At 40.0% G+C, this 22,467-nt stretch overlaps 1 protein-coding gene and 1 long non-coding RNA gene across 2 annotated transcripts in view; one reads left to right on the forward strand and one right to left on the reverse strand.

Moving 5' to 3' along the window:
- Positions 1 to 20,139, reverse strand: part of CD84 (CD84 molecule) — a 36,532-nt gene extending 16,393 nt beyond the window's left edge. The window contains exons 1-2 of the mRNA XM_012449661.2: positions 20,002 to 20,139; positions 6,516 to 6,857 (exon numbers count right to left, since the gene is read on the reverse strand). Of these exons, the coding sequence (XP_012305084.2) occupies positions 6,516 to 6,857; positions 20,002 to 20,047 (388 nt within the window). The 5' untranslated portion in view covers positions 20,048 to 20,139. The remainder of the gene's footprint in view (positions 1 to 6,515; positions 6,858 to 20,001) is intronic.
- Positions 179 to 12,296, forward strand: LOC135272299 (uncharacterized). The gene is made up of 3 exons (XR_010340411.1): positions 179 to 8,783; positions 11,639 to 11,777; positions 12,101 to 12,296. It is a non-coding gene; the product is annotated as an uncharacterized LOC135272299 (long non-coding RNA).
- Positions 20,140 to 22,467: the final 2,328 nt, after the last annotated feature.

Consider the following 22,467-nt stretch of genomic DNA (forward strand, 5'->3'; position numbering starts at 1 on the left):
GCTGGTGCCCCAGTGTGAGGTGATGTGATCAATGCCACAGCTGGTGTCCCTGTTTGGGCACCAGCTGTGATGAGTATCACATCAAGGTCACCGCCTGAGACATTGATCACCACCTGTGGAGGGCTGTCCTGCAGACCCTGACTCAGCGATGAATGAATAAATACACTCTCATACACCAGAGTATAGTGTAAGAGTCGGGCTAGGGATGGTCGTCAGCTGCTTTAGGTAAAGAGACCAAACCTACAACCGACTGGGGTACCTGAAAGAGACGGGGAGAATGGAGCCAAGTTGGAACGTATACTTCAAGATATTATCCAGGAGAACTTCCCCAGCCTAGCAAGACAGATCAATATTCAGACTCAGGAAATTAAGACAACGCAAGTGAGATATTCCATGAGAAGATCAACCCCAGGACACATAATCATTAGATTCTCCAAGGCTGAAATGAAAGAAAAAATGTTAAGGGCAATGAGAGAGAAAGGCCATGTCACTTATAAAGGGAAGCACATCAGACTAAAAGTGGACCTCTCAGTAAAAACTCTACAGGCCAGAAGAGATTTGAGGGCCAATATTCAACATCATTAAAGAAAAACATTTTCATCCCAGAATTTCGTATCTGGCCAAACTAAGCTTCATAAGTGAAGAAGAAATAAAATCCTTTTCAGGCAAGCAAATGCTGAAGGAATTTGCTACCAGCAGGCCTGCCTTGCAAGAATTTCTGAAGGAAGCACTAAATATGGAAAGGGAAAATAGGTAGCAGCTGCTACAAAAATGCACCGAAGTATGCAGACCAGTGACACTGTGAAGCAGCGACATAAACAAGTCTGCAAAATAACCAGCTAGTATCATGATGACAGGATCAAATTCACACATAGCAATACTAAACTTAAGTGTAAATGGGCTAAATGCCCCCAGTTAAAAAACACAGAATGGCAAACTGGTATGCTGAGATCCATCAGTACGCTGTCGTCAAGAGACCGATCTCACATGCAAAGACACACATAGGCTCAAAATAAAGGAATAGGAAAAAATTCATCAAGCAAATGGAAAACAGAAAAAATCAGGGGCTGCAATCCTAGTTTCTGACAAAATAGACTTTAAAACAACAAAGATAAAAAAATACAAAAAAGGGCATTACAAAATGGTAAAGAGTTCATTTAATTCATCAAAAAGACCTAACTATCCTAAATATATATGCACGCAATACAGAAGCACCCAAATCCTTAAAGCAAGTTCTTAGAGATACACAAAAAGACTTAGACTCCTACACGATAATGATGGGAGAGTTAAACACTCTACTGACCATATTAGACCACTGAGACAGAAAATTGACCAAGATATTCAGAACCTAAACTCAGCTCTGGATCAAGTGGACCTGATAGATATCTACAGAACTCTCCACCCAAATTCAACAGAATATATATTCTTTTCAACACCACATGCACTTACCCTAAAGTTGATCACATAATTGGAAGCAAAACACTCTTCAACAAATGCAAAAGACTTGAAATTATTCAGGAAAATAGTTTCTCAGATCATAGAACAATCAAATTAGAGCTAAAAATTAAGAAATTCACTCATAACCACACAACTGTATGGAAATTGAACAACCTGGTCCTGAATGACTCTTGGGTAAACAATGAAATTAAGAGAGAAATCAAGTTCTTTGAAACTAAAGAGAACAAAGAGACAAGGTATCAGAATCTCTGCAAGGCAGCTAAAGGAATGTTAAGAGGGAAACTTACAGCACTAAATGCCCACATCAAAAAGCTAGAAACATCTCAAGTTAACGACCTAACGTCACAACTAAAAACACTATAGAACCAAGAGCAAACAAACCCCAAAGCTAGCAGAAGACAAGAAATAACCAATATCAGGGGTGAACTGAAGGAGATAGAGACCAAAAAAATCCTTCCAAAAATCAACAAGTCCAGAAGTAGTTTTTTGAAAAAATTAAAAAAATAGACTGCTAGCTAGACTAATAAAGGAGAAAAGAGACAAGAATCAAATAAACACAATAAAAATGATAAAGGGAATATCACCACTGACCCTAAAGAAATATAAACAACCATCAGAAAATACTATAAATATCTCTATGCACATACAGTAGAAAATCTAGAAGAAATGGATAAAATCCTGGACACATACACCCTCCCAAGACTGAAACAGGAAGAAGTTGAATTTTGGAACAAACCAATAACAAGTTCTGAAATTGAGGTAGTAATAAATAGCCTAACAACTAAAAAAAACCCAGGACCAGAGAGATTCACAGCTGAGTTCTACCAGAGGTACAAATAAGAGCTGGCATCATTTCTACTGAAACTATTGAAAAGGAGGGACTCCTCTCTAACTCATTCTGAGGCCAGCATCATTCTGATACCAAAACCTGGTAGAGATACAACAACAAAAAAAGAGAAACTTCAGGCCAATATCCTTGATAAACATTGATGCAAAAATCCTCAATAAAATGCTGGCAAACCGAAAACAGCAGTACATCAAAAAGCTTATATACCACCATCAAGTTGGCTTCATCCCCAGGATGCAAGGGTGGTCCAACATATGCCAACCATAATAAGTGTGATTCATCACATAAATAGTACTAAAGACAAAAACCACAGATTATCTCAACAGAGGCAGAAAAGGCCTTCGATAAAATTCAACATCCCTTCATGTCAAACACTCTCAATAAATAGGTATTGAAAGAACATACTTCAAAATATTAAGAGCCTTATATGACAAACCCACACCCAATATCATACTGAATGGGCAAAAGCAGGAAGCAGTCCCTGTGAAAACCAGCACAAGACAATGCCCTCTTTCACCACTCCTGTTCAACATAGTATTGGAAGTTCTGGCAAGAGTAATCAGGCAAGAGAAAGAAATAAAGGGTATTCAAATAGGGAGAGAGGAAGTCAAAATGTCTCTGTTTGCAGAAAACATGATCCTATATTTAGAACACCCCATTGTCTCAGGCCAAAAGCTTCTTAAACTGATAAGCAATTTCAGCAATCCTCAGGATACAAAATCAATGTGCAAAAATCACTAGCATTCCTATACACCAACAACAGATAAGCAGAGAGCCAAATCATGAATGAACTCCCATTCACAACTGCTACAAAAAGATTGGTATACCTAGGAATACAGCTAACAAGGGAAGCAGAGGACCTCTTCAAGGGCAGCTACAAACAACTGCTCAAAGAAATCAGAGAGGACACAAATAAGTGAAAGAACATTCCATGCTCATGGATAGGAAGAATCAATATTGTGAAATGGCCATATTGCCCAAACTAATTTATAAATTCAGTGCTATTCCTATTAGACTACCATTGACATTGTTCATAGAATTAGAAAAAACCACTTTAAAATTCATATGGAATGAAAAAAGAGCCTGAATGGCCAAGACAGTTCTAAGCAAAAAGAACAAAGCTGGAGGCATCACACTATCCAACTTCAAACTACACTACAAGACTACAGTAACAAAAACAGCAGGGTATGGTACAAAAACAGACACATAGACCAGTGGAGCAGAATAAAGAATTCAAAAGTAAGACCACACACCTGCAATTATCTGACCTTTAGCAACTCTGACAAAAACAGTGGGAAAAGGATTCCCTATTTAATAAACTGTGCAGGGAGAACTGGCTAGCTATATGCAGAAAATTTAAACTAGACCACTTCCTTACACCTTACACAAAATTTAATTCAAGGTGTATTAAAGACTTAAATGTGAAGCCCCAGACTATAAAACTCCTATAAGAAAATCTGGGCAATACCATTCAAGACATAGGCACGAGCAAAGATTTCATGATGAAAATGTCAAAAGCAATTGCAACAAAAGCAACAGTTGACAAATGGGATCTGATTAATCTAAAGAGCTTCTGCACAGCAAAAGAAACTACCATCAGAGTGAGCAGACGACCTACAGAATGGGAGAAAATGTTTGCAATCTATCAATCTGACAAAGGTCTAATATCTAGAGTCCACAAGGAACTTAAACAAATGTTTAAGGAAAAAACAAACAAAGAAAAAAAAAACAGCCCCATTAAAAAGTGGCCAAAAAACATGAACAGACACTTCTCATAAGAAGACATTCATGCAGCCAACAAACAAGTGAAAAAAAGCTCAACATCACTGATGATTAGAGAAATGCAAATCAAAACCACTATGAGATACTATCTCAGGCCAGTTGGAATGGCAATTATTAATAAAGTCAAGAAATAACTGATGCTGGCAAGGTTGCAGAGAAAAAAATGCTTTTACAGTGTTGGTGGAGTGTAAATTAGTTCAATCATTATGGAAGACAGTGTGGGCATTCCTTAGAAACCTAGAGGCAGAAGTATCATTTGTTACAGCAAACCCATTATTGGTTATATACTCAAAAGAATATAAATCATTGTATTATAAAGATACATGCACATATATGTTCATTGCAGCACTATTCACAATACCTAAGACATGGAATCAACCCAAATGCCCATCAATGATAGACTGGGTAAAGAAAATATGGTATATATACACCATAGAATACTATGCAGCCATAAAAAGGAACAAGATCATGTCCTTTTCAGAGACATGGATGGAGTTGGAAGCCATCATCCTCAGCAAACTAATGCAGGAACAGAAAACCAAACACCGCATGTTCTCATTTATAAGTGGGAGGTGAATGGTGAGAACACAAGGACACATGGAGGGGCACAACACACACTGGGGCCTGTTGTAGAGGGGGCTGGGGGAGAGTGAGGACCAGGAAGGTTAGCTAATGGATGTTGGTCTTAATACCTAGGTAATGGGATGATCCGTGCAGCAAACCACCATGGCACATGTTTACCAATGTAACAAACCTTCACATCCTGCACATGTATCCCTGAACTTAAAGTAAAAATTAAAGAAAAAAAAGACAACAATTGAGATATTTTATATTCTTTTTTGGGTGCTAAGATTTCAAGATCTGGTATGAATTTTACACCTACAGCACATCACAATTTGGACACATTTCAGATGCTCAAGAGCTGCATGTGGCTAGAGGCTACCATACTGAACAGGGTATCTCTACATCTGTGCTTCTCAAACTTTGGCACAGATGGGAATGATCCAGAGAGAATACTAAACACAGATTCCCAGACTTCATTCATTCACAAAGGTCAGGGGCAGGACCTGAACATTTGCATTTCCAAAAACCTCCTAGTTGATGCTGATGCTGCCAGTCCACAGACCACACTTGGGATAGCTTGCACAACAAAGCACACATATCTCCCAGTGAACTGTGGCAATTATAATGATGATAACAAATAGTTCTCATATTTTACCATTCAAAAGCACTTTACATAGCTACTAGAGAAATTCAAATTAAAATTAAACTGAGTTACCACTGCACACCCATCAGAATGGCCAAAATGAAAAGTAATAACACCAAATGCTAGTGAGGATGTAAAAAAACTGGATCACTCGTACATTCCTGGGAGAATGGCAAATTGAAAATAGTTTGCCCATTTCTTTTAAAACTGTAAATGGATTTGTAATGCAATTATATTCTTGAGCATTTAGCCCAGAGAAATAAAAACTTATTTCATGCAGAAATGTGTACACATATATTCACAGCATTGTTTATTTGTAATAGTCCCAAACTGGAAATGTTCCTCAAGAGGTGAATGGTTAAACAAACTAGTGCATCCATACCGTGGAATACTATCTCACAATAAAAAGGTATAAACTATTAATACACACAAGAGTTTGGATGAATCTCAGTGACATTACACTAAATGAAAAAATACCCAACCTCAAAAAGGTAAATCCTCATTCCATCTACATAACATTTGTGAAATAACATAGTTGTAGATATGAACAAAGTAGTGTTTTTCAGGGATTGAGGAAGGGAACGATGGAGGTGTGGCTATAAAGGAAGAGCACAAAGGAATCTTGTGATGGTTAATCTTGGTTATGGTAGTGGTTACACAAAACTGCCCATGTGATTAAATCATACAGAGCTACACACATGGTCATACATAAATAAATGCATGCATAAGTGGTGAAACCAAAATAGCTCTATAGATTGTGCTAATGTCAATTTCCTGTTTTTGATAATGTGCTATGGTTATGCAAGGTGTTAACACAGGGTGAAGGGTACACAGAACCTCCCTGTATATTTATTTGTACCTTCTTTGCATCTATCACTATCTCAAAATAAAAAGTTTTTTTTAAAGCACTTTGCATATGCTATCTCACTTGATCCTCATTATAACTCTGGGAAGTGAGTAGTATGATCACTAACATTATGCAAAAAAGAAAATCAAGGCCCAGGGGACCAACTACTGATGGAAGATTACATAGCTAAAACTGGCAAAGCCAGGACTGAAGTAAGACTACATCCTTTCATAAGTATTGATATATTAATGTATAAGTATTAATAGATATAAAAAAAATTAGGGGACCCAATTATCAGAAATGTAGATGTGCTTCAGATAGTAAATTTGCAAAGTATAAATCAAACACAAGCCCTCCATCTTCCCATGACTTACGATAGACTTGCAGGTTGTAGTGCTTGGTGATGGTGTAGGGCGCAGTCTCTGTATTTATATCTGCTTTGTAGTCTCCTGCATCTTCCATCCTCAGATTGCTAATGATCAGGTCGCAGCTTGGATCTAAGACATGTATCCGATCATAATAATTTCTGTGGGTCACAGTAACTGTGGGTGCTGTTTCTGAGTCTCCTGGTTTTACAACAGCAACAGATGTTTCAGAAGTCCAAGCAATGATTTTAACTTGCTGTGGTTCTTGGATATTTACAGGGAAAGTGACTGATTCTCCCAGAATCCCAATCACCATGAAGATTTCTGAGTCTTCTCCAGCTGCTTCTGGCCCTGAGAACGCAAAAAGTAAACTGTAGCCATCTGACTGTTGCCCCTTTTACGGTTCCTAATCTTTCTAGCCTTGGAGCTCCCTGAGGAGTTGCCACAAATGCAGTTCACCCAGTTTCTTGAGGATGCCCCCCTTTTTGGGCATTCTACTCTAGGTGTATTTAGTTATGTTACGACAACTAAATTTTCTAAAGCATTCTCATTCAAAACCTAAGTTTCTCATTAGAGATCCATTTTATTAAAAATATTTTTACCGAGACTTATGGACTGAAAACTAGAAGGCATTTGAGAGGTGAAGGCCATAAGCCTCCATGAAGTCTAAGATATTAGGTGCATTTCTTTCCCAAGATCATATTGCCAAGTGCTGGAAGAGCTGGAACAAGAACCCGGAACATCATGTCTGACGGACTCTTGGGTCATTGCTTTTTATTTTCCTGTGATCTCTGCAAAAAGCAAGTAACAGTTTTTTCTCTTTTCCTGGAAGATACAGGTAGAGAGTGCCTGGAGAAAATATTCCCCAAGTTGGTGACCTTTGGGGATCTTTTTCTGTTTACTTCTATATTCCTAGTCTCTAGAAGAGTGCCTGACACGTAGAAGGTGCTTAATAAATGTTTGTGGAATTAATTGATAGAATTTACTCGTGTGTTTTCTAGACTCTCTTGGAACAACTTCTGAAGTTAAGCAAACTTCATTTATGCATTCATGCATTTGTGAATGAATGCATGTATTTATTCAGGATCAGTTTTGTTCCAGATACTATGGTGGGTATTTATTAATTTAATTTATAATGTAAGTGTTTGTTGGACATCTACTCTTTTAAACAAGATACAAGGGGCTGGGGATACAACGGTGAGAAGAAACAGATGTAATTCTTGCTCTTTTGGAACTGACAGTCAGAGGAAGATACCAGTGTTGATCAGATAATCATACAAACAAATGGATAGACAAAAAATACCTAAGTATTATGGTGATTTCAGAGAGACCAGCAAGAGGACTTGATCTGTTCTGGGAATCCAGGGAACATTTCCTAGTGAAAGCTGAAGGATCAATATTTTTAAAACGTAACATGGGAAGATGAAAAGCTTATTTTCTCTTCCCTTTTTTCTCCTGTATCACTTTTGAAAATAAACTCATTTAATACGTAGTTTGTAAAATGAGAGACAATATAATTACAAGACATTATTTTTCTGCTCTTCCTCATCCTCTTCTTCATTATCATGTAATTCTCAATGAGTGCTCTTCAGTGAGAAACAGTGTTTGGGGCAAGTATGGATGATATTCAATGTATTTAATAACCAGTATGACATGGACCCTGACCAATCGGAAACGGCGTTAGCCATAAACAAATTAGTTGGGTGGTTCTGCTGTGTACTGGCTGCATGTAGGCTCTGATGACCATGACATCAGTTTTCCACATAAGTGGGTTCAGGTTGACCCTAAAGTTTATCCAAGTCTTGATATGTGGAAGAATAAGGATCATAAAGTATACAAGTCACTCTGAATTGGCACAAAAATAAAGGGATTTCTTAAGCTGATGGGGCTGTCTCACTACAGTCACCCCTGTTCTTCAGCTTAGCAGCCACTGAAAGAGCCCAAGAAACAGCTGATGTAAACCTCTTTCCTTTCTGACCAACAGAGATTTTTTCCTTATGAGCAATAACCAGGACAAGGCCTTAGGACTTAGCTGGGGCTGGTTAAGTACAGAAGATGTAACAGGGAAGGGCAGGGAGTATGTGGGATGGGAGTAGTTAGGGGATAATTGGGAACCGTTATCTGCAAACATTTGTTAAGTGCTAATTGTGTGTCAGATGCTGTGTTAGGGACACATGGATAAACGGGACATCCTTGCAGCCATGAGGAGCTCAGCCCAGAAAATAAGACAGATGTGGACACAAATGAAAGACAATACAACACTATGAGTGCGAAATGGTAAGAGCACTAGCAATAAACCATTGCGGGGGGTGGTGGGTCAGAAAGAGGCTAATGCTGCCTTTGGTGGTAGGAGTCACAGTTTGCCAAAATTCGAGAACATTAATTCTCCCCAGATGAACTGTTTTACTGGGCTGATGAGTTCTAGGAGAGAGGTGTTTGGAGTGTCCCAGCCTGAATCTCTGGATGTTCCAGGCAGGGGCATGCGATCTATTCAGTTGCACAGAACCCTGAGCTCAAAAGGACGCTGAACTGGACTTAATGCTGCATTGCCACCTTGAAATTCTACATGCTATTTAAACAAGGGGCCCTCCATTTTCATTTTGCACTGGGCCTTGCAAATTATCTAGCCAGCCCTGGTCCCAGATCTCCCATGTCTCAATTCTTTTTTGAAGTCAGTCCCTAGTGCTAATTGCTTGCCATTTCACTCTGTGGATTGAGATTAGGTGTGAGGAGATAGACAGAACACAGATTCCACAGACTCGTAATTTTGGTGGATTCTCTCACTAAACCCCAGGAAGTATGTAGGTAGATTGTTTAGGCTGAGATGTTAGGGCAGTTGAGCAGCCACGGTAGTTGGTGTGTGGAGCAGTTTTAAAAGTATGTCTCATCTCCTGTAGCAAGTCATTCAGGAAGTGATGCTGGAGTATTTAAGGGCAATCAGGCGGTGGAAGTGGTGGGTAGGCAAAGCTGGGGGAAGCTGTTATATGTGCTGCTGGTGTAATTGGCAAGAAAACTTTGCTTGCTGGAAAAGGCGAAGGGGTTGCACATGTTTAATATAAAGATTCTGCCACCTTCAAACACTCCAACTGTGCTCTGAGAGAAGCAGCTGCAAAACCACTGCCTGCTGTGCAAAGATAGGGAGGCAGAAGGCGTAGGTGCAAGTACTTCTGCTTATGAGCTGGACAATCTTAACGTGGTCACAAAACCTTTCTTTTTTCTTTTTTTTTTTTTAAGACGAAGTCTCACTCTCTCACTGTTGTCCAGGCTGGAGTGCAGTGGAGTGATCTCAGCTCACCGCAACCTCCACCTCCCGGGTTCAGGCAATTCTCCTGCCTCAGCCTCCCGAGTATCTGGGATTACAGGTGCATGCCATCACGCCCAGCTAATTTTTGTATTTTTAGTAGAGACAGAGTTTCACCATGTTGGCCAGGCTTGTCTCGAACTCCTGACCTCAAATGATCTGCTCACCTCAGCCTCCCAAAATGCTGGGATTACAGTCATGAGCCACCTCACCTGGCCAGGCTACAAAACCTTTCTGATTATGCAGGAAATGACATAATATGAGCCTCAGTTTCTTCATCCATAGAATGAAAATAGTAACTAAGGTATTTGCCCTATTTGGTGAGAAGCAAATGATGTAATATGAGTAGAAGTACTTTGTTGATCATCAAGGCAAAATACAAGTTATTTCTGGAGTTTATAATGATAACATTCATCATACCTTCTTTATCATCACCTTAACAGTTGATACAAGCCCTTTGGGGCTGCCCTAGGCCATCCTTATGATGGCCTTGGCGATGCCAGGGCCATACTGGAGCATGTATCAAGAGCCATTTTTTAGGGCTAATTCAAGTAAAGCCTGGAGGGACAGTTTTAGGTACCCTGGACAGACTTTATTCTGCTCTTAAAAGACTTTAAGATTTAAAAGAAAGAATCTCCATATCAAACAATTCCAATATTTATGTTTCTAGATGCTAAAGGGACTCTAATATTATAATACCACTGGAAGTGACCTTAGTAAAATCTAATTTCAGAGATAACTTGTGGCATAAAAACATCTTGAGGACTTAACATGAAATGCACTATGCTAGTCTGTGACAAAGACAGATTCTCTGCCTTTTGGGGGGTATTTGATACCCAGTTAGGGAAATAAGACAGACAGACAGACAGACACACACACACACACACACACACACACACACACTCAAAATTGTCCTTTGCAATATGAGGTAGTGAATAATAAATTCAAATGAATGGTAGAAACAGTGATTGCAGTAGAAATTCTAAGAAGGGAAGGATCACTGAGCTGTAGTGGTCAGGAAAACTTCTCAAAGAAAGTAGAATTTGAGGAGGATTTGGAAAGGTGAATAGAATTCTACTGGATGGAAAGGGAAAGGAAGTGTGTCTCAGGTCCTCGGATTCTGAATAAAAGTTTAGAAGCAGAACCTATGATGTTAGTTGGATGAATATAGATTTCCATAACAGAGTGGAGAGAGATACAGCTGAAGATACAAACTAGGTTTAGGTTTGTGACAGCCTTGAGTTTGAGGTCTCCATCATAGGCAGAGGGGAGCTATTAAGGTTTTTGATGGCGAAGACTAAAATAATGTTTTAGTCATTGTCATGTAGTAATGATGTGTGGGGAGAAAAACAGGAAATAGAGACTGGATCAGAGAGGCTATTTAGGGGCTACCGTAGTCTTCTGGACATAAACCAGGAAACAATAATGGGAATGGAAAGGAAGGGCTGGATTTGACAGATAGCACAAAGTAAGGCAAGAAATAAAGAGGCATCTACTAGAACTCAATTGTTCAACAATATATTTTGAGTTTCTACTTTATGTCATTGGAAAACTCATGAAGCTTATGATGGAAAGAAGTCAAAGGGGGAAGACAGGTTTAGTCTTAAAAATATTAAATTTCAGGTGATGGTGGACCACATAAGTAAGTTATTGGAAAGATGGAAGATAAGGAGAGAGAATGGACTTGAAGTATTATTTGGGGCACTGTGACAGAATCTTCTAGCTGTTTTCCAACATTTGTTCCCACCTTCATTCTTTGTAATAAAATCGCTAATTTTTACCAGGGCATATAGCCACCCAAAATAGACTATATTGTCCTGCTTTCTTCTAGCTAACGTTAGTCTCATGACTAAGTTCAGCCCAACAGAATGAAAGTGGAAGTGCTGTATATGACTTCTCTGACTTTAAGAAGAGTGAGGAGCCTGGTGCGGTGGCTCATGCCTGTAATCCCAACACTTTGGGAGGCCGAGGTGGGTGGATTGCTTGAGCCCAGGAGTAAGAGAACAGCCTGGGTTGGTACGAGACCAACATGGCAAAACCCTGTATCTACAAAAAAACACAAAAATTACCCGGGCAATGATGGTGCACACCTGTAGTGCCAGATGCCTAGAGGGCTGAGGTAGGAGGATCACCTGAACCCGAGGGGGTCAAGGTAGCAGTGAGCCAAGTTCACACCAGTGCACTCCAGCCTGGGCAACAGAGTGAGACCCTGTCTCAAAAAAACAAACAAAAAAACCAAACAAACCAAAAAAGAGGGAAATTTGCCCTTTTCACCTCTTCCTTGCTTTTGCAGGCCAGAAGGCCATGACAGCTGGATCTCAGACAGACATTCTGAGTCATGAGGAGGACATCAAGTTCTGAGGATGGTGGAGCAGGAAGAGAGAAGTCAGAGACCCCAGTGACCTTGTGAACTATTCTGCCAACTGTGAACTGTCAACTCTGGACTTTTTTACATGAGCAAGCAATAAACTTCTTTCTTGCTTAAGCCATTCTTACTTTAGTGTCTCTGGTACTTACTGTAACACTGAAATCCAAGGGGTTCAGAGATCACGCACAGAAACGGGGTGGGTGAAAGAGAGGAAGAGTAAGCCTGAAGTCCACGACTGAGCCTTGTGAGAGTGCTCACATTTATAGAAGAGCCATCATCAAAAGAAACCGAATAGACAAAGCAGTCAGAGTGCAAGAGAGGCACCAATAGTGGACAATATCACAGAAAGGAGAAAGAGTCTCAGGGAGGAGATTGCCACTGATGTCTAATGATTCAGTGTTCAATGGGATGAAGACTGAACATGGCCCTGGGTTGGCCTGTTATGAGGTTATTGATGGCCTTTGAGAATGTGGTGCAAGTAAGACAACTCAATGGGAGGCCAGAGTCTAGGGGACTGACAGAGTAGGTGGTAAAGCGTGGAGGAAAAGCTTGACAGTGAAAGAAAGGAGATAAAATAGAACAATAGATAGAGGGTCAGGTAAAACTAATTAATTTGATTTTGTTTTAAAATAGAAGAGACTAGGGATGTTGGGGGGCAGGTGCTAGGGAGAGTGAGCAGAGAGAGATGTCCCCAGTGGGCCTGCTCTAGGTTAGACGCTCCTGCTCATGGGCTTTCTGGAACTCCAGGTTTCCCCCTCACAGCAGTTGCCACATTGTGTGGTGGTCATCAGTCTGCGTGCCTGTGTTCTGGACACTGTGAATGACTTGAGTCCAGGGGTCTTGCCTTAAACCTCTGGTGTGAAGCACAGCACAAGACACACAGGCCACTAATGCCTGTCATGGAACAAAAGATGGAAAGGAAAGTGCAAGCAGTGGAAGCCATGAGTTTCCAATCAGAGGAAGGTCACGCCCTCACCTGAAGTGGAAAGGGAGAAGGAAAGGATGAGTGAAGGTATTCTGAGATGCTGTTAAACGTGGGGCTTTAATAACAGGAAGAGGCTGCTTGGTGAAGTAGAGTGACCACAGACTTGAGGCAGGGGGGCTTGTGCTCAGGTTCAATCCCTGACATTTGCTGAGGTCCTGATCTTGCTTGATCACAAGATGGGATATAATAATGCCTGCCTCACAGAATTGTTGTGAGGGCACATAGAAGGTGCTTAATACACAGTGGACATTTTGGAACAGATAGGATAAAATGCAAGACAGTCCTTTGGGGGCCTTCATCTCTTCAGTAATGTAGAAGGGGAGACTATCTGCTAAGAGTAAGGAGGCAAGAGTGGGACCAGCGAGGAGGTGTACAGACTAAGGGTGCAGATTTTGAATCCAGGTATATTTGAACACAGCTGTGTTATCTTGAGAAAATTATTGAAATTCACTGTTCCTCAGGTGCCTCATCTGTAAAGCGTGGACAATTATTTATTTATTTATTTATTCATTTATTTATTTATTTTGGGATGGAGTCTCTCTCTGTCACTAGGCAGGACTGCAATGGGGCGATCTCGGCTCACTGCAACCTCTACCTTCCCGGGTTCAAGCAATTCTCCTGCCTCAGGCTCCCGGGTAGCTGCGACTACAGGCACCTGCCACCATGCCTGGCTAATTTTTGTATTTTTAGTAGAGATGGGGTTTCACCATATTGGCCAGAATAGTCTTGAACTCCTGACCTCGTGATCTGTCTGCTGTGGCCTCCCAAAGTGCTGGGATTACAGGGGTGAGCCACTATGCCCGGCGGGACAATTATTAAATGTAATTGTGAAGATAAAGCACTTAGCACAATGCCTAGCACATATAAATGGTAGTTGCTGGTATTTTGGTGAATGTAAAAATTTTGGGGAAATGGTACTATAAGGAATACTGTAGGGAGTTGACAAGAGATTGATGAAGGGGATCAAGTGTTCACTAAGTAGCCTTGGGAGCTCAGTGAAGAAGCGGTAACCCACATTTTCAACCTTTCCCAAAGAGTGCGATTTACTGACCTTCTTATGCCAGAACTCAAATAGGAAGAGTAGGACAAAGGCCATACCTCCAAAGGAGTAGCAAGGGCAAGAAAAGGCTGAAACCCTGGGGTGGAAGCTTAGGTGGAAAAATCTGTCCACTGTGACTGTTAGGTAACTATGGCAAAGAGGGAGCCCAGGACCCAGAGGGCAGGATGACCAGTGTTGAAAGAGAGCACTGTGGACTAGCTGCTCACTGGGGGTGGCCTGCCCCTCCTGGCTTGGGCTGAGGCACCCTTTCCAATGCAATACACGTTTCTGTGTATAAGATGATAATCCCAGGTGTATGGATGGACTTTACAAACGTACATTTCATGGTTAGGTAGCTGCCAAAGCCACTGACTACAAGAAGACAATAGGGATCATGAGAAAAAGAAGAATATTCGAACAAACAAACAAATAGAAAAGAATCAGAAACCTCATACACAGTATAAAGATTGATGGAGTATGATGCTTTTAACTGGTGAGAAGAAAATTCTTCAAGGCTGGGCAAGTGAATTTACTGAAGTTTTGGGTGGAATCCAAAGTGATTTTGAAATGTCAAATATTGATGACAATGGAGAGGGCATTTAGGCCTAAAATCCCATAGTTCTCCTTAGATTCTATTAAAAATTAATACAGTGTACCCTTGGAGTTTGGGGAGCTCTCCAGTCTCCTTTCACAACCTCTACCGCCACTACTAGGCTCTGCCGCATCTGCCCCTACTTCTCCCCGACTCCATCCACACCAGCTTCCTCTGTTCTGTAAACAGGCCAGGGGCACTTTGCCTTAGAGCTTTTGCACCTGCTGTTCTCTTCTTTTCCTACTACACTGTTTTCAGCAGCCCCCAACTTTTTTCAGGTTTCTGTCCCAACACATCATGAAGAGCTTTCCTGGTCACTGTGCCTTGCCTTGCTACCCTTCTGCTCATTGCACCACTAAAGCATTGCCTGTGCATATTTATCCGTTGTCTCCCAACCTATCCCCTCAATACACTGCTATATAATGCAATTATCAAGAATGCAGAGTCTTTGTCCGTTTCAATCACTACTGTTCCTCCAACAACTAATGAATGATTATTAAATGTTTGTTGAAAAAATGAACACCAGCCTGGGCAACATAATGAGATCTCATCTCTACAGAAAAGAAAATTAAAAAAAAAATTAGTCAGGCATGGTGATATGTGCCTGTAGTCCCAGCTACTTGGGAGGCTGAGACAGGAGGATCACTTGAGCCTGGGAGGTCAAGGCTGCTGTGAACCGTGATTGTGCTACTACACAAGAATTTTTTTTTTTTTTTTTTTTGCAACTGACTCAATTATTCTTTTCCAACAATAGAAAATGAGGCAGAAAATCACAGTGAGAAAATGAGTAAGGGCAAGAGAGGACTCTTTACTGGTCTCTGAGTCTCGATGTGAAAGATGAAGGATTTAAACTGATTATTAAGAAAAGGCAGATGGCTAACTGTAACTTCTTTCTACTCCAAAATTCTATACTGTTTGTGAAGAAATTTTTTTAGATTCACAGAATGGGGACCCACAGCAAGGGTCTGCTGTTGACTAGCTGAATGACCATGAATGTCACTTACTTGCTAAGTCTCAGGGTTCTCGTTGGTAAAAGAAATAAAACAGAGCCATGCTGCCGTTTTGAGGAATTATGAGGATTAGATGACATGAGAGTGCTCTCAAGTGTGTGTACTAATGGAGAAGAGCCTAGTGGTCCCAAGGGGAGCCTTGCCTTGTGGAGTCGCCTGTGTGGCAGCATGACTTAGTGATTGAGAACTAGCCTGCCTGGGCTAGAATCCTGCCAGAAACCCTAGGGAAAGTCAAGAAAGACAAGAGGTCTTGTCTTCATCTTGAAGACCCCTCGATGCAAGAACTTCAGATCAATGGCAGGGAAAGTCAGTAACCGATCTGTGCCTCAGTTTCCTCAACTTTAAAATGAAGGTAATATTAGCACATTAGAGAAGGTAATAGTAGCACAATATTTGACCACGTAAAAACATTATGAGGGTTAAATGAGTTAATATTTGTAGACCTCTTAAAATAGTGCCTGGCATATACTAGGCACCATATGTGTTTGCTATGTAAAACAAACACCTTCAAAGAAACTAAACTAACACCTCAGACAACTATGAAGGGAAAAATAAGAGTTGGGGTATTGGGGAGATTAAGTTAAAGTCAGCAAATAGCTATTAATAAGAGTGGAAATGGGGAAGACTGTACTGTTGCTTAACAGATACCTCCACCCCCTTACTTTCTTAGAATCCTCCAAATAAGCATTTCGGGTGTGTGTGTGTGTGTGTGTGTGTGAGAGTGTGTGTGTGTTTGGTGTGTGCGGGACTAGCTAAACTTCCCCTCCTCTTCTCCACCCACTGCCTCCTAGAATCAAAAAGTGGGGGTGGAACATCGCTGAGTATTGCAGGTCTGGGAGAGTGCCCAGAGGTAGCTTTAGCATGTGGTACCCAAAAGAGACTTCATTATAACTGCTCACACGGAGTGAAGGGACACAGAGGGAAAGGGGAAGCACAGGGTTAGACAGCCAGGAATTTTGTGTCATTCTTCAAAGCGACGGAAAGTCCTTGATCATGAGATTTTAAGAAAAAGGAACCTACCACCCCCATGCAATAGTACATTATTTTCCCCTGGAATTTTTACTTTAAATCATCTTTATTGGGATTTAGGTTAACTTGAATCAGTTCCTTGAAAACACACACACACATACACACACATACACAATCTCAAAACAGACATGGAATCATCGCCATCCACCATTTTATCATTGCTGCCGTCTATTAGCAGATACTTGAACACGGAGTATAACAAAGGGGTCCAGTTATTCACAGTGGGCCCACTCACCTCTCGGACTTTTAAGTCTTAACTGCTGAAATGCCCATGACTATGTTCAACGTCCATCAGGACGTCGAGATCATGTTGATGCTGGACTTTTATTTGTTTAAAGAAACTAATTCAACTCACGTTTCAATAATATTGAAATGAACGGTCTTTGAAACATGTCTGGAGATGGTTATTTGCTTGGGTATTCTGCCTCACTGGCCTGCCTAAATTTCTTTTATTGGCAAGGACCTGCCGGCAGCTCCTTCTTCCTCTGTGGGCGGGTATAGAGACAGGTGCAGCTTCTATCCCAACAATCCTGTCTTGCCGGAAATAAATAAATCATCACTTTTTACTGACAAATTCCCAAATGTGATAAACATTAATAGTGGGGAGAGTAATTTACTCCACTTCAGCATCAAAGTGGGTGGACGCAGCATGACTCAGAGGTTAAATCTAAGGACACTGAAGTTTAAATTCTATTCCCTTCACTTTTTATTAAATGACCTTTGACTCTCTGTGTATCAATGCTTCCTTTCTGTGAAGGAAGTTTAAATTCGACTTGCCTCACTTTTTGTTAAAAGACCTTTGAGACTCTGTGTATCAATGCTTTCGTCTGTGTATGCACATATTAATAGTACATATCTCATAGTGTGTTGTAAAGATTAAACAAAATAATAACTGTAGACTACTTAGAGTATGCTGAATATGCAGTGATTGCTCCATATATGGTTATTTATTAGTATTATTGATGGGAGATAAGATAGGAAATTGAAGAAATAGAAATAAGAATGGGGCACAGAAAAGGAAGAATTAAGAGTGTGAGGCAGAATATGTAGAGGGGATGGGCAAGGATTAAAACTTGTGGTCTGCTCCGTCTCCTACCCCCAGAGTGGGAGTGTCTTCTAGGATATGTGGAGAGACAGTCAGAGTCATGGTGTTTCCAAAGTCATGATTAGAAAGTTGAGATCAGAGCATATGACTGTGAATTTTGACTCAGAAAACTTTTCCAACATGGAAGAGTCATGAGTCTGCACACTCAGACTTTCCTTATGTCGGTGATTTCTGGGGGAAAATGGGGATTTCTCCCTGCATCTCTCCGCTGCTTCTCAGCCTCTTCAACTGCTCTGAATTCCAGGAAAATGCATAAAATGTAGACTCCCAAGCCCAATACTGAATATAAAGGACTACCTCTAACAGGAACAGCAGCAGGAGGAATTCAGGGTATATTTTTGTGCTCAGAAAAGGTTTGCAGAATAATCCTTAACAGGAAAACAGATAATTCAGTAAAAGTGGACAGTATGTAAAAAGTATTCCTGGCTTTACTTTTATTAAAAAACAAAAACAAACAAACAAAGAAAACTCCCATTTCCTCTTTCATGGATCCTTGATTAAATGGATATCTCATTCCTGGTCTCCTTTTCCAGAATCCCAACGACCAACACCTAAGCTCAAACTCCCACCACCTTTTCTCCTGTTTATGTTCCTTGGACCATTCCCAGACAGAGGAGTCCTGCCCAGGATCTCCGTGCAGCAAAGCCATGGCTCTTCCTAAGAATGCATGAAAAGTGAGTGTGAAAAACAGCAGCATTAACTAATATCTGTTAAATGATATATTCAGCTACTATGCCAAGTGTTGTACATGCATTATCATCATTTCGATTCTCAAAACAATTCTACTATGTTAATACCATCCCCATTTTGAAGCTGAAACAAAAGTTGGAGGAGGAATATAACTTCCTTATGACCACTACTAGCTGATTTGACAATTTATTTCAGTTTCAGTAGATGAAAGAAGTGTATCCTACAGCTACCTTTTATCTTAGCAGGTATTAACCTTTTGCATCAAGAATTTGAAAACAATGAGTGAGGAGGTCAGGTGGAGCAGAAAGAAGAACCAATGAGATTGGGATTAACCTTAAGATTAGAAAAACCAGTGTCTATTTCCACCTCTACCAATTTAGGTATTGAAATTTCAGGTGAATTTTTTAACCTCTAAATCTTACTTTATTTTTCTTGCATAATGTAATTAATAATATCTATCTTTCCCATCTCAATGGTTTTCATGTGGATAACATAAGAATGTAGGCATAAATATGTAAAATGTTTTGAAAATTAAGTGGTATCAAATGCCACCTTGTCTAATCTCTCTCTGGAAGATTAAGGACATTCCCAGTACCAACTTTTCCTCACCTAGTTGCATTTTCTGTTTGCCATTCTAGAGCAGCCAGCAGAGGCTCCAAAAATTTGATCTGACCTGTGTCAATGTTACAGTTTTCTTTGTACCAACAACAATCAATATTCATGTTGTTCTTTTAGTTTACCGTTACGCCGTAAGTAAGAAAAATAGGGTTTTTAATTCAAGTTTTCCAACTATTTTTTTTGAGACTATTTGTGTAAAATGGGATAGTAATCTCTTCCTCATTTGTTTTAGAGTTTCTGAAGGATAAAAGCAGCGTGATGTCTGTGATTGTATTTTGAAAATAAAGGGAGTTTATAGAGGCCTACACAAGGATGACAATGAGTCAAGCATCACTCTAACCTGATGGGGCAATCAACTATAATTAGGAAAGACATTTTCTGTCTCAAAAATCACCACAATTGAATGCCAAGAAGAAATTGCTTTTAAGTCATTCAAGCTTCTGGATGATCTTTCCTTTGCCAGGCTTTGTGGGTGGGTTTACCAAGTTCTGGCTCCTCTGAGAAGGATTTGCCTCAGACCTTTGGACACTGAGATCTCCAAAACCAGATAAAATTCAGAAATATAGACTTTAAAGCTGAAAACCACTTAGGTTTGGATTTTAAGTCTCTCCCCAGCCAGTTGGATCCTGCTGAGTACAGTAAATACTGAGACTCAGCAGTTCTGTTAAAACATCAAAAGAACAGTTCAGTCTTTCTTAAGGGCAAGTTTTAAAACTTTGTGGAAAACTAGGAGGGGATCAGCAAGGGTCAGAACTCACAGGTTTGCAGGCAAAGGAGCAAGATCCATACGTGGTGTTGAGCCATCTCTCCCGGGTCTAATCTTCTGTGGAAAAGCTCGGCACTGTTCTAGCAGAGTCAGTTTCACTCGAGTTTTTGTCCTCCTTCTTATAGCTAAGTTGAAGAAAGGAAGTGTAACTAACTTCCTTTAGTTAACATTGGTGGTGTATTACTGTGCTAGTTTTTTCGAATTTAAAGGGCCTAGCATTAATTATTTATTCAACAAATATCTATTGTGTGCCTACTATGTGCCAGACACTCTTCTGGGTGCTGGCAATACACAGAGCAACAAAGCAATTGATCACCCACTTTTCATGGAGTTTTTACTCTTTTTTGGAGTAATCAACAACTAAACAAGCAATTCCAATATAACACAATAAGTGTTGTAACAGGGAAAATACAGGGAACTCTGAGAACAGTAGGGGCATCTATCTCAGGCTAAGAAAAGTTGGAGTAGGCTTTCTGAAGAAATTGACAACCAACCTGAGACAAGCTTGAAGAATGAATTAGTATTATTAGGCAAACGGCGGTGGGGGATGTGAAAGAGAAAAAATATTTTGACATACGGTAGGAGCTTAAAAAATTGTAGCAATTAAAATTATACAATTATAGATATAAAAATCACAATATATGATTATGTATTATAATATATAATCATATTGTTTTAACATAATAAATTATATATTACTTATATCATAATTAATTATATATTATTTAACATTTAATATAATCAATTATATATTAGTTATATATTATTAATTATATTAAGTCAAAGGTCGAAGGGAAGGTGGAAGAGACATAATACTGAGTTATATTAAGTATACGTTAATGTATAATTATATTTATATATGATACAATAATATATAATTATATATTAATACATAATATAGTATAACTATATACATATAATTATGTATGATTCCATGATATCATCATGAAACATGATTATGATCACACCTTATTAGGGACACAAAAAGCATTTGATAAAAATTAAAGCCGAAAGGGATTTTTAAACTATCAAATCTGTTTTGCAGAAGGAGAAACTGGCTGAGAAGGAGAGGAAGTGATTTTTCCCTATTTCACTCAGTGAATTAGTAAACTGAGGTAAAAGCCAGCAAGTGTCACTTGGAAAAGACCGTGATTCCTGGGCATGAGAGACAGCAGGTGCAGAGGCATGCCTAGGTGGAGTTGAGCTAGATTTAAAAGGACTTTTTCTTGTAGAGGGTCCTCATCCTGGTTAATAAGAATAAGAGTGATTACGTAATGTGTGTATGGGAGAGGTTGTCTGGGAATGGTGATGGAAATGGATGTTTGGGCCCAGAAGCTAAGCAGTTTGACCCAGCTGTTTTGGGGAGTGCTGAGAAGGCTGGGGACACTACCCCCGAGACCTGGAGGATGTGTAAAGCTTTTCCAACTGAGAGGAGTCCTCATGCCAGCTAGCTTATTCCTAGGAAATCTGGGCCTCTAGAATCACTCATTAAACAATCCTGCTGATCGTTTCCCATATATACTTACATACCACTGAATATAGTTGACCCTCGAACAATGTAGGGGTTTGGGGTGCTGTCCCCTCAAATGGTCAAAAGTCCCTGCATAACTTTTGACATCCCTAAACTCAACTACTAATAGCCTACTGTTGACTGGAAGCCTTACCAACAACACAGTTGATTAACACATATTCTACGTTGGGGGAAGCAGCAATGGAGAAAGGGTTTACAGTGTGCCTACATAAACTGGTTATAAGTAACGTATAAAAGAAATCAGGAACACCTTAAACCACTTCCACTTTAAACTGTAGAAGACCATGGAGGCCCCTGGGGAGGAAGGCCTCTCTATTATCAGTATGTTCCCAGAAACAGAGTGACCTAAGCTCTGATATTCTAAACATAGTGCCTAAGGACATAACACTCCCTTGAAGCACTGGAATGTAACCAGACATGTAGGCTCCTTGCTAAGCCCACTCCCACCAGCTGCACGGTCTATTGATAAGCATACGATTTTAGCGCTTGAGAAATTCACATAAACCACCACTGCTAACAATTTTATGTTTGATGCACAGCTTCTTTTCACCAAGAAGAGATAGAGGAGGTTGAAGGGAAGGTGGAAGAGACAGGCAGTCAGTGTAAGTTTTCAGAAACATATTTAATTTTTGTCTGACTTTTTTCTTGTTCATTTCTCTAAAAATGTTTCTATATGGTACCCCTTCTTACTTCTACCATTTGTTTTAGTTTTAGTGCCTGTATCATACTACAGAAGGGTCCACGTCATAAAAGAAGTCAAAACCAGTCCTGAATAGTCAGAATTCTTCTGTCAGACTGTCTAATGTCAACTTGTTTTCTGGCACTGCTGCTTCTATGTCTTCTTCCTCTTTGTTTGATCCTGGCTTAGAAGCATTCTTCTCCATCAAGTCATCTTCTGTTAATTCCTCTAGCGTGGTGTCTATTAGC

Source organism: Aotus nancymaae, unplaced genomic scaffold, assembly GCF_030222135.1.
Source record: "Aotus nancymaae isolate 86718 unplaced genomic scaffold, 86718_ANA_hifiasm-v0.15.2.pri h1tg000108l, whole genome shotgun sequence".
In the NCBI taxonomy this organism is placed as follows: domain Eukaryota; kingdom Metazoa; phylum Chordata; class Mammalia; order Primates; family Aotidae; genus Aotus; species Aotus nancymaae.